Below are 12,778 nucleotides of genomic sequence, written 5' to 3' on the forward strand. Positions count from 1 at the left end.
CCCCATCCCCACTTATCTACTTAACACTATCTCTCCTACTATCATCCCACTCATCTGTCACATTCTTAATCTTTCTCTCTCCACTGCAACTGTTCCTATGGCCTTCAAACATGCTGTTGTCACTCCACTCCTAAAAAAAACCCCTCACTTGACCCTACCTGTCCCTCCAACTATCGCCTCTCCCTTTCCTCTCCAAATTACTTGAACGTGTCGTTCACCGCTGTTGTCTTGACTTTCTTTCTTCACAACCTATTCTTGACCCACTCCAATCTGGTTTTCGCCCTCTTCACTCTACTGAAACTGCACTTACCAAGGTCTCTAATGACCTGCTACTGGCTAAATCCAGGGGACTCAATTCTATCGTTATCCTTCTTGACCTATCTGCTGCTTTCAACACTGTTGACCACACTATACTTCTAGATATGCTGTCCTCGCTTGGATTCCAGGGCCCTGTTCTTTCCTGGTTCTCCTCTTACCTCTCACTTCGTTCTTTCAGTGTTCACTCTGGTGGATCCTCTTCAACTTCCATCCCGTTTTCTGTTGGTGTGCTTCAAGGTTCTGTCCTTGGACCCCTCCTTTTCTCCATCTATACCTCTTCCCTTGGTGCCCTGATTTCATCCCATGGCTTTCAGAACCATCTTTACGCTGATGACTCTCAGATCTACATCTCCACCCCTGAGATCTCAACCTCAATCCAGGACAAAATCTCAACCTGCCTGTCCGACATTGCCGCTTGGATGTCTCAATGCCATCTAAAGCTAAACATGACCAAAACTGAACTAATCGTTTTTCCCCCTAAACCCACCTTCTCTCTTCCCCCTTTCTCTGTCTCTGTTAATGGCTCTCACATCCTCCTTGTCTCCTCGGCTCGTAACTTTGGAGTCATCTTTGATTCCTCTGTCTCCTTCTCTGCACGTATTCAACAGATCGCCAAAACCTGTCGTTTCTTTATCTACAACATTAGCAAAGTTAGCCCCTTCCTCTCTGAATACGCTACCAGAACCCTTATCCACACGCTTGTCAACTCTCGCTTGGACTATTGCAATTTACTTCTCACTGGTCTTCCACTCAGCCATCTCTCTCCTCTCCAATCTATTCAAAATTCTGCGGCACGTCTTATTTTCCACCAGAACCATTATACCCACACTAGCCCACTCCTCAAGTCACTTCACTAGCTCCCTGCCCGCTTCCGCATACAGTTCAAACTTCTCTTACTGACCTTTAAATGCATCCATTCTGTTGCCCCCCATTACCTCTCCACTACCATCTCTTCCTATATTCCTCCCCGTGAACTCCGCTCACTGGACAAATCTCTCTTGTCGTCCCCCTTCTCCTCCACTGCTAACTCCAGGCTTCGTTCCTTTTCTCTCGCGGCACCTTATGCCTGGATTAGACTTTCTGGACCTATACGTCTAGCTCCATTTCTACCTGTTTTCAAATCTGTGCTGAAAACCCACCTTTTCACTGCTGCTTTTAGCTCCTAGCCACTATTCAATTGTCCCTTCCTTCCTTCTCACCCATTACTTCCCTCACCCGTAACTGTCTTGTCTGTCTGTATTATTTAGATTGTAAGCTCTTTTGACCAGGGACTGTCTCTTTGTGTCGTGTTCAGCGCTGCGTGCGTCTGGTAGCGCTATACAAATGCTAATAATAATAATAAAATAATAGTCAGTGCTGCTTATTTCTTGTTCTCTTTCTAGCTCCTGGTGTTTAGCATGGCTATACATAGAAGACTGTCTAGAGTTTAACTACAGGTAGTGTTTGAAAGAGCCACTTGCTTGGAATTTATTTGGGCCTTTTGTCCTAGTAGTGTTTGTTAAAACACAGACACATTCACCCATCCCTACTCCTCTCCCAGAAACAACCACATTGACAGGAATGTGAAAGATCACACCACAGACTGTTGATTAGGTGAGAATACTTGATGTATGAGAGTCAAGACTGTGCAGTCACATGAATTTATACCAGAGTAGGTATTGCTACATGCGTTGAGTATTTCTGTACCATTCCCCCTGACAGGAAGGTGGACGCTTCTTGCAGTACACCAATTACGGAGTTGGCTGTATGCTGTATTTTTTCCCCTTTGCAGTTGAATTGCTGGTGAAAGTAGCAGAGGTGGTGGACAAACTCTTTGATCTGGATGAAGATCTCATACTAGCTTGGATTGAAGGTGGTGGCCAGGAGTCGGATGGACAGCTCAGTAGTGGTGGTGAAAATGAGAAAACTTCAGCTTTGGAGCTTGTCCCTTCTATTTTAGAAGCAGCCAAACAAGTCCGGTACACGTGCTTCATTTTATCACTGCCTGTTACTTGCCTTGTTCTAGAAAAGCTTTCCCTTTGAAAGTTAATGTAAAATCCTGACGGTAAAAAGTTTGTGCACAAAGAAGCAGCCAATTTACAGGCCATAGCAATGCCACCATTCACACGCAGGCCTGTTATCTACAGGTCAACAAGGAAATGGTCAATCTGAAGTTGCGCATGCAATTTATAGAATAAGGTCAGTTGTTCAAAACTTGAATAATTGGGTGTTATTTGGAGTTCAGTTATTGGCTTTAATTGATGCTAATTGGTATCAGCAGTTGTGTGCCCAACTGCCCTTAGTCGTTATTCTAGAAGTTAAGCGTGCTAAATCTATTGTGCTCAACTTCTTAGAGATGTGAGGATGTGGGAGAGCTATGGACAGATTAGGGGCATGCCTAGGTGTTCTGTGTGCATGTTATAAAATACTTGGTGTTTAACACATCTAACTGCTGACAGGTGTCAGCGCTTAACCAGCTTTTGAATGGCGTAAATGCTCACACCTCTAGTTAGGCGCAAAACTGCGGACTTACTCTAATAATCTGAAATGGTAATTTTTCACATAACTGCCATCATGCTTAATATACATCATTCCAGCCCTTAATTTTAGCGCTCTTTATTGAATCTACCCCTTAGTTTCTAGAACTTTTTACTAACGTTTCTGCAGATTTCAACATATGAGATTTCCCTAAATGCTGTATGCCAGTCTTGTTTCTTTCTATGCAGAAAGATGGTTTTGGCGGTGGAATATAAACATCTATGTTTTTTGTATCCTTATCCTTTCCCCTTGTTTATTTGGCTCATGTCTTTTTCCTTGGTAGCTCAAGGCAAGTTGCATTCAGGTAGAGTACTTATAAATGAAGCAGAGTGCTGACTGAAGTGGGGTCAAGCAGTTTTGTTTCTTGTCTTTGATTTGAGCTACGACCATGACATGGGTATTTTTTTTTTCATTCTTCCCCAAATGGAGATGATGTCAGGAGAGAAGGGTCTAATGCATAATGAAATGAATAATGTGTGACATGATTTAGAGAGAGGGTCCGTTAAAAAATGCCATGTGACTCAAAATATTAGCTGATTTAAACAATAAGCATAGTAAGGTGCGCCGAAAAGTGGCCTGTGCTGGTGTAGACTCGTGTATTGGATGCACACAGATTCAATTTTCAGCGCACCTGCATAAAAGGCCTTTTTAAATTTTTGGCCAAAAATGGATGTGCGTCGAAAATTGGCACGCGTTCATTTTGGTCCTGAGACCTTACTGCCACCCATTCACTTAGTGGTGAGATCTCGCATGTTAACCGGGTGGTAATTGTCAGCACGCATACAATGCCGATTACTGCCCTGTTAGCGCTGCATGCCAGAAATTTTCCAGAGCGCGTAGTGGGCGTGTGGACAAAGTGAAATTACCGTCCGGGCCATGCGATAGCTGGACGGTAGTTCCAAATTGACGCGTGTTGGACACTACACAGCTTAGTAAAAGGGCCCCCAATTCATTTAGGAGTCGACATTCAAACAATTTAACTGGCCAGAAATGGCTCCTGGCTGGTTAAATTGCCTATTTGGGGCTATCTGCTCATTTTCAGTGGCACTTAACCAGTTATCGCTACTGAAAATTAGCGGTTCGAGCTGAACTCAAAATTGAGGGGCATTCCGGGGGCAGAGTCGGTACTTCGCTGGTTAAGTTCTAATATTCAGAACTTAACCAGCTAGGTTTACCACATAAAAAAAAAAAGTCTCTCCTATAAGTGCTCTATATTGGACTTAATGGGCTATGCGTTAACTGTCTCAGCAAAACCAGATATTCAGTGCTAAAGCATGTACAGGGCCCAGCATTGAATATTTGAGAATAACACCGGCAGCGGTCATCAAAATGCTGAATGCCGCTGGCTGATTATCGACCCCTTAGTTTGCTGCCATCAATTGTGGATCTAAACAGGTTGGCTGGTGGCTGACTTCCAGAAAATCTAAAACGTAAAAGTCCTTACCGAAGTTGAAAACACGAAGAATACAGTAAAAAAACAAGTCCCACATGTTTGGTTCGGTATTAGAAAGTGTAATCCCTGTCGTTAAATCTGCCTGTAAAACATGCGCAGAGCAGCCAAGCGTTATGCTGGCTGCTCTGCGCATGCCAAAAATGTCAAAGAAGCTGAGGATCGGGAGGGGGCAAAGGCGCTCGTCAGGAGCATCCTGTATGGACGGCCTTGCCCCCCCCACCCCCCCCACCCCGAGGTCGCCGCTGCTCCCCGAACCAAACATGTGGGACTTGTTTTTTTTTACTGCATTCTTCGTGTTTTCAACTTCGGTAAGGACTTTTACGTTTTAGATTTTTTTACGTATGGTTGATGCATCTGGGCCTGAGTGGCAATTACCATGCCCTGCAACAGTATGTGGTGATTCTCAGGTTAAACAGCAGATCTGGAAATACTATTTTGGCATGGGGAATGGCTAGGAACAGCATCTTATATTTAAAACATGGAGGTAGTTATCGTGCATTAATTGTTAAAGCAGCTGGTAATGCAGAGCACTTAGCACCACATCTAGCTGTGCTGTGCATTTTTTGTTGTAGTAGCTGTTTTTATTTTATTTTTTGTCTTCACAAAAGCCCTCCCAAAAATAATGAGGTTAAGCACAACAGTTAACACAGAGTTGCCTTGCTTTAATTTTGGCAGTTAACACCCTTAGTAAATAAGGCTGTGAATTTTTAAAGTAGGATTTATATCTGTAATGCAGAACCTTAGGGCTGCATTTTATTAATAGAAGAAGATATGATTTATTTCTTTTCCTTGGTGAATAACAAATTTAAGTGAATCAACCCCAACTCTATCTTAAAATTGTTGGTCTTATTAATGTGCTTTATTTTGGAAATGGATCCCAAGAATGCTTAAAAATCTTTTTAAAAAACAACCTTTTCCTTTCTTCAAAAATCAGCTGAATGCTCACTTTTCAGCTTGTGAACTGGTGAACGCCAACCTCTGTTTAGTTGGAGAAGACAATACTGTATAGTGGTTTCAGATCTGCTACCTACTGTACCTGAATGCATCTTGCTTCGAGCTAATGCCAAATAAATAAATTTTTGCATACATTACTGTGAATTGCTGACAGAGAAGTGTCAAAGCTGAAGCAGGTTATCTACCTAATTAATTTCAATGTGATCTGTGTAGAAGATAATGTGGTTCAAGAATTAGCTTGTAGGCACATAAATATATCCATTGAAATTCATAAAACAACCGTCAGAAAACCATCCAATGGTGCTTTTCAGGGCAGAAAGGAGAGGTGCTGCAGTTCAAATCTTTACACAGTATGATGAGGTGAGTTATGTCTTTTTGTTTTATGGGTGCAGTGCTGATAACCCTGAAGGGCTTGAAGTGTACATGCATATCCTGCAACTTCTAACCACAGTTGATAAAGGCATTCAGGCCATCGGTAAGGCTTGTGTTGAACTCATATATGTTACATGACAGTAAATCACCTTAGACCATACATAGTCAGTATGACAGGTCCCTGTTTAGTTTCTTTTCTTCGTCCAGTGCACTCTTCAGAGGCTGGTGAGGAGACATGGGATCTTCTCTCTGACCTAATATGCAATGAGCTGTGCCAGGCTGATGATCCACCCATCATCATTCAGGAACAGAAGACAGTGTTGGCTTCGATTTTATCTGTGATGTCTGCCATGTTTTCCTCACAGGCAGAACTGGACTACATAAGGATTGAGAAAAGCAAGTATAATTTCAGTTTTCCTTTCCTTTCAATGCACCTTTTCTTTAACAAGAAGCACTGCATTCTTTGGATCTCTTATGTATTGCATTTCTTTCATGATTCCCACTCCTCAACAGAGCAAGTGATTCTACTCATTTTTTACTCTACAGTTTTGGAGATGTTCTGCTTTCTTCCCCACTGCAAGAGTTGCTAGTTGGTTTTGTGTCTGTCTCTTGTTCTCTTCACATACTATTGCTCACTATACTCCCTGTTTCTCCTGTCCACGGTTCCCTCAAGACTGAATACAGAATAATTATTCATGTGTGCTGGTTTCTATTCCATCAAGGAGCCCTGTTTTCACTTGCTTCTCTATTCTTTCCGGTTGTAATAACAAAGAACGTATAGGTGGACAGCAGTGTGTGGACACGTGAGCATGTGTGCCTGGTCTTTATGACTATTTTTCCCTACCTCCTGTGCTTCCTTTCTAAACAGGAAGGAGAGCAGCAGTGGAGACCTGGATCATAGTAACATAGTAGATGACGGCAGAAAAAGACCTGCACAGTCCATCCAGTCTGCCCAACCTTACCTTGATTTGTACCTTCCTTATTCAGGGCACACATGAACTCACTTGTTTCTCCTGGCTCCATTGCTGTAACTGCTGGAACTACACTCAGCGTGTAATTAAACTCTGGAATTTGTTGCCAGAGAATATGGTAAAAGCAGTTAGCAGGGTTTAAAATTATGTTTGGATAACTTCCTAAAGGAAAAGTCCATAAACCATTATTTAGATGGGGAAAATCCATTGCTTATTTCTGGGATTTTGCCTGGTACTTGTAACGTGGATTGGCCACTGTTGAAAACAGGATGCTGGGCTTGATGGACGTTTGGTCTGTTCCAGTATGGCAACACATATGTTCTTTGTGGTCAGTATCAGGATAGGCTTAGAATTGCTCTTTATTTTTCTCAGCCATTGAGCAGTAGGGAAAGTGTCGGTACAATTTCTTAGCACTAACCATCCCAGTCTGACCTTTTGTTTTACCTCCATGTAAGAAAAGCACAACTAGAAATATAAGAGCACAGTGAGGAGTGAAAATACCACTATACAGCTGCTTCAGCCTTGGGACTAGCTGCTAATCTGTTTGGGTCTATCAGAGAACTGTTCCTAGAATGCTGGCCATCATTAAGAGAAGGCAGTAAAGTTCTGCTTTCCTGTCAGTGCTTCCCAGATCTGCCCTGGTGACCCTACAGCTAAATGAGTTTAGGATATTCGCAGTGAGCATGCTTAAGATATATTTGCATGCAAGTTTATCTTATACATATTCATTGTGGATATTCTGCAAACCTAGTTGACTGTGAGATCACCAGGACAGGTTTGGGAAGCCCTTTTGGCCTATCCTGAAGATTATAGGCCAACCTATAATGAAAAGGTTTTTGGTGTCTGGAAAGTTATCTAGTGCTCTGTTCTTATGCAGGTGTATCCACGGGGACAGGCCTTTTGGTTATTAAAATTATTAATATTATTGAAGGAGGCAAACCATTATCTAGCTACTTGGCTTGCAGATTTTGATAGGTTGTTGATTTTTCTCAGATTTCAGAGATAAGAATTATAGAGCAGTTAGATGAAAACAAAACAAACAAAAAAGAAACAATGTTTTGAAGCTGCTGCTGTTATTAAAAGTGTGCCTGAGCTAGGAGAGCTGTAAGCTGATCTGTGCACTTTAAAGCTATGCTTCCATATCATCAAGCTGATCAATCCATAGACTGGTGGGTTGTGTCCATCTACCAGCAGGTGGAGATAGAGAGCAAACTTTTGCCTCCCTATATGTGGTCATGTGCTGCCGGAAACTCCCCAGTATGTTCTCTATCTCAGCAGGTGGTGGTCACACCAGGGGCGTATCTGGACTCCGGCGGTAGGGGGGGCCAGAGCCAGAGGGAGGGGGCACATTTTAGCGCCCCCCCCCCCCGCCGCCGAGCCCCCACCGCCACCAATGACTTAGTCTCTCCACCCCCCTCCCGCCGCCAACCCTCCCCCGCTGCCGTTCTTACTTTTGCTGGCGGGGGACCCCAACCCCCGCCAGCCGAGGTCTGCTTCCACCTGCCGCTGCCTTCAAACCTTCTTCTTCAGCCGGCGCCGCGGGGGACCCCAAACCCCCGCCAGCCGCCCCGCGCTGTTTAAAATTCATCTTCGGCCTCCGTGGCCGTGCTGCTGGGATAGGCGGCGCTGTTGAAATCCACTTCGGAGTCTGACGTCGCAGCACGTACAACGTACAACGACGTCAGACTCCGAAGTGGATTTCAACAGCGCCGCCTATCCCAGCAGCACGGCCACGGAGGCCGAAGATGAATTTTAAACAGCGCGGGGCGGCTGGCGGGGGTTTGGGGTCCCCCGCCGGCTGAAGAAGAAGTTTTGAAGGCAGCGGCAGGTGGAAGCAGACCTCGGCTGGCGGGGGTTGGGGTCCCCCGCCAGCAAAAGTAAGAACGGGCACGGGGGAGGGTTGATGGCGGTAGGGGGGGGCCAGGGCAAAATCTGCGGGGGCCCAGGCCCCTGAGGCCCCACGCAGATACGCCCCTGGGTCACACACAGCAGCAGCTCTGGCTAGGCCTCCAAGCCTAATTTTTAGGTTTTGTTGAGTGCCTGGGGTTGAGGGCTCTTTTGAGCAAGTGCAAACCTGGTGGTGCCAGGTCCCTCCTTTTCTCCCCCCTCCCGCTGGCTCCGTTAAAAAAAAAAAAAAAAAAAAATTTTGAACGTCTTTAAAGGCGTTTATCTCGACGTTTATTGAAGCGTCTATTGCAGCTACTCACTGGGACACCAGGTCGTTACAACTCGGAGCGGACAGCAGGTAATTTTTACCTTTTTATAGCGGGCAGGGGGTTCCCCGATTCTTCTCCTCGTGGCATATGGCGTCGGAGGGCGAGGGCGCAAAGGGTCGCTCCCCGGGTCGCTTGAGCGCTTCTAGAGGGGATGCGGGGGTCTTAAAGCCTGATTCGCCCTTGTTGGGTGACGGTTTCGTGACCGATGAATGTCCCGGTCCTTCCTCCGGCGTGGCGGTTTTTCCCGCCATAAACGCCCATCCCCCGCTCCTCGCCTCCGCCATCTTGGCCGGCCACGCGGCTCGGACGGCTTCTTCTTGGGCCGCCCTTGAGGTTGGAGACATTAATGCCATGAACGCCCTTAATTTGGGCGACGGCACAGAAGCGGCTAAAGTTAAGAGCCGTTCTTTCCGCGCGGCTCCTTCGCGGAGTTTCGCGCCGGACGCCATTTTGGATGCGCAGCATGTCTCTCCCCCGCTATTGAGAGCGCCGGTTGAGGGTGCGTCTAGGGCTGTTGCCCAGGCTGCGGAAGTGCACAGTTTGGGGGGTATCTCCCCCGAGTTTGTTTTGCTGCTGCATCAGGCCTTCCTCATGCACAACGCTGCCCCTGCTCCCTCGTCTGGTAAAGAGGTTGAGGTTCCCAGAGGTAAACGCCCTCGGGTTGATTCCCAGGCCTTGGAGGAATTTGTCTCCTCCGATGTAGATGAGGGCAGCGTGTCTGAGGTCTCCCAACGGTCCTTTGCGGATTCCTTGGAGGAGACGGATCCCCGCTCGGATGGAGCGGATGACCCCTCTGCAGCGCGGCTTTTTAGCCCAGAGGATTTGCCCAACCTGTTGTTACAGGCCATGGACACTTTGAAGATTTCCTCTCCGGAGGACGTCTCTCCCTCAGCCCCTGTTGGCTCTGCCATTATGCTGGGGACGAAGCGCCCGCCTAGAACCTTCCACGTGCATGATGCCATGCACACCTTAATCTCGGCTCAATGGGATGTCCCAGAAGCGAGCCTTAAAGTGGCTAGGGCTATGTCCCGCCTCTATCCTTTGGCTGTGAGTGAACGTGAGGCCTATCTGTGGCCTACCGTGGATTCTTTGATCACTGCGGTGACTAAGAAAACGGTGTTGCCGGTGGAAGGTGGCACAGCCCTAAAGGACGCCCAAGACAGAAGATTGGAGGCGGCCTTAAGGTCGTCCTTTGAGGCGGCTGCTTTAAATTTGCAGGCCTCAGTTTGCGGCTCCTATGTGGCCAGGGCGTGCCTGACTATGGTACAGCGGGCTTCCCCCTCGGATCATTCCTTGAGGGCTGATTGGCCGGCCCTGGAATCGGGCTTAGCCTATTTGGCAGACTTGCTGTATGATGTCTTGAGAGCCTCAGCTAAAGGCATGGCTCAGACAGTCTCTGCGCGGCGGTGGCTTTGGCTGAAACATTGGTCTGCTGACCACGCCTCTAAATCCCGCCTGGCTAGATTGCCTTTTAAAGGCAAGCTGCTCTTTGGGGTCGAGCTGGACAAAATCGTGACCGATCTCGGCACGTCTAAGGGCAAGAAGTTACCAGAGGTCAGGGCTCGGGCTAGTGCTCGTCCCGGTACCTCCAGAGGACGGTTTCAGGAAGCCCGTCGGTACCACCCGGGCAGGTCGGGTTTTTCTGCCCCCTCTTCCTTTAAGAGGAATTTCTCCCCCAAGCAGCATTCCTTTCGCAGAGACCGCCGTCCCGGAGGTGCTCCCTCCGGTCCTCCCCCAGGGTCTCGTACCCAATGACGGGGTCTTGGTCCACGCCCCAGTGCAGATTGGAGGACGGCTGTCCTCGTTTCTGGGCGAGTGGACCGCAATAACTTCAGACGCGTGGGTGCTGGAAGTCATCAGAGACGGCTACAAACTAGAGTTCTGCCGACCCTTAAAAGACGGGTTTGTACTCTCTCCCTGCAAGTCTCCGGTCAAAGCTGTGGCAGTGCAGCAGACCTTGGACAATCTGATCCGCCTGGGCGCGGTCGTTCCGGTGCCAGAAAGTCAGCTTGGCAAGGGACGTTACTCCATTTACTTTGTGGTACCAAAGAAAGGAGGTTCTGTCCGGCCTATCCTCGACCTCAAAGGGGTCAATCGGGCCTTGAAAGTGCGGCACTTTCGCATGGAGACTCTCCGCTCTGTTATAGCGGCAGTGAAGGCAGGAGAGTTCCTGGCATCCTTGGACATCAAGGAAGCGTACCTACATATTCCCATCTGGCCTCCTCATCAACGCTTTCTGCGTTTTGCAGTCCTGGGACGACACTTCCAGTTCAGAGCCCTCCCTTTCGGGTTGGCTACTGCTCCGCGGACCTTTTCCAAAGTAATGGTGGTCATCGCGGCCTTCCTACGAAAGGAAGGGGTACAAGTCCATCCTTATCTGGACGACTGGTTGATCCGAGCCCCCTCTTATGCAGAGTGCGGCAAAGCTGTGGACCGGGTAGTTGCTCTTTTGAGCTCCCTGGGATGGATCATCAACTGGGAGAAGAGCCAGCTGCGCCCGACTCAGTCCCTGGAGTACCTGGGAGTTCGATTCGACACCCAAGTGGGCAGAGTGTTCCTGCCAGACAATCGGATTGTCAAACTTCAGGCTCAGGTGGACCAGTTCCTAGTAGCCTCTCCCCTTCGGGCTTGGGACTATGTGCAGCTGTTGGGCTCTATGACGGCCACGATGGAAGTTGTGCCCTGGGCCAGGGCTCATATGAGACCACTTCAACACTCTTTGCTGCAGCGCTGGACTCCGATGTCGGAGGATTATGCTGTGCGCCTTCCCTTGGACCCAGCAGTGCGCAAGGCGCTGAGCTGGTGGATGCAGACAGACAAGTTGTCTGCGGGAATGCCTCTGGTGACCCCAGAGTGGATTGTCGTCACGACGGACGCCTCGTTGTCGGGCTGGGGAGCCCACTGCTTGGGAAGGACAGCGCAGGGGCTCTGGTCTCCTGCAGAGGCAAAGTGGTCTATCAACCTCCTGGAACTCAGAGCCATTCGGTTGGCGCTTTTGGAGTTCATCCCGGTACTGGTGTTGAAGCCTGTACGGGTCCTGTCGGACAATGCCACGGCTGTGGCCTATGTCAACCGCCAGGGAGGTACCAAGAGCGCCCCTCTAGCCAAGGAGGCTATGAATCTTTGCCAGTGGGCGGAAGCGAACCTGGAGCAGCTTTCAGCGGCCCACATTGCCGGAGTCATGAATGTCAAGGCGGACTTTCTCAGTCGCCATACCTTGGAGCCCGGAGAGTGGCAGCTATCTGCTCAGGCGTTCTTGGACATCACGAAGCGCTGGGGCCAGCCGAGCCTAGATCTGATGGCGTCATCGGCCAATTGCCAAGTGCCGCGCTTTTTTCAGCAGAGGACGGGACCCTCGATCCCTGGGAGTAGATGCTCTTCTCCAACAGTGGCCGACACAAGAGCTTCTCTATGTGTTCCCGCCCTGGCCCATGTTGGGCAGGGTGCTAGACCGGGTGGCAAAGCATCCCGGCAGGGTAATCCTGGTGGGTCCGGATTGGCCCAGGCGTCCCTGGTATGCGGACTTGATCAGGCTCTCAGTCGACGATCCTCTGCGGCTGCCAGTGGAGCAGGGCCTGTTACATCAGGGTCCCGTGGTGATGGAGGATCCCTCCCCCTTTGGTCTTACGGCCTGGCTATTGAGCGGCAGCGTCTGAGGAAGAAGGGCTTCTCAGACAAGGTCATCGCCACTATGCTGAGAGCGAGGAAGCGCTCTACTTCTACTGCTTACGCCAGGGTTTGGCGTATCTTTGCAGCGTGGTGTGAAGCAGGCTCACTTTCTCCCTTCACTGCTCCAATTTCTTCAGTGTTGGCGTTCCTGCAAGAAGGTCTGGAGAAAGGCCTGTCGCTCAGTTCCCTTAAAGTCCAGGTAGCGGCTCTGGCTTGCTTCAGGGGCCGCCTGAAGGGTGCTTCCCTGGCTTCACAGCCAGATGTGGTGCGCTTTCTCAAGGGAGTTAATCACCTGCGCCCTCCTCTGC

The 12,778-nt window shown here is 48.7% G+C and overlaps 2 protein-coding genes across 2 annotated transcripts in view; both read left to right on the top strand.

Moving 5' to 3' along the window:
• GTF2H1 (general transcription factor IIH subunit 1) overlaps positions 1–12,778 on the top strand; it is a 1,055,813-nt gene that overhangs the window by 177,413 nt on the left and 865,622 nt on the right. The window lies entirely within an intron of this gene.
• LOC115469656 (protein SAAL1-like) overlaps positions 1–12,778 on the top strand; it is a 33,435-nt gene that overhangs the window by 4,133 nt on the left and 16,524 nt on the right. The window contains exons 2-4 of the mRNA XM_030202448.1: positions 2,090–2,276; positions 5,635–5,717; positions 5,822–6,010. Of these exons, the coding sequence (XP_030058308.1) occupies positions 2,090–2,276; positions 5,635–5,717; positions 5,822–6,010 (459 nt within the window). The remainder of the gene's footprint in view (positions 1–2,089; positions 2,277–5,634; positions 5,718–5,821; positions 6,011–12,778) is intronic.

Source organism: Microcaecilia unicolor, chromosome 4, assembly GCF_901765095.1.
Source record: "Microcaecilia unicolor chromosome 4, aMicUni1.1, whole genome shotgun sequence".
Classification (NCBI taxonomy): domain Eukaryota; kingdom Metazoa; phylum Chordata; class Amphibia; order Gymnophiona; family Siphonopidae; genus Microcaecilia; species Microcaecilia unicolor.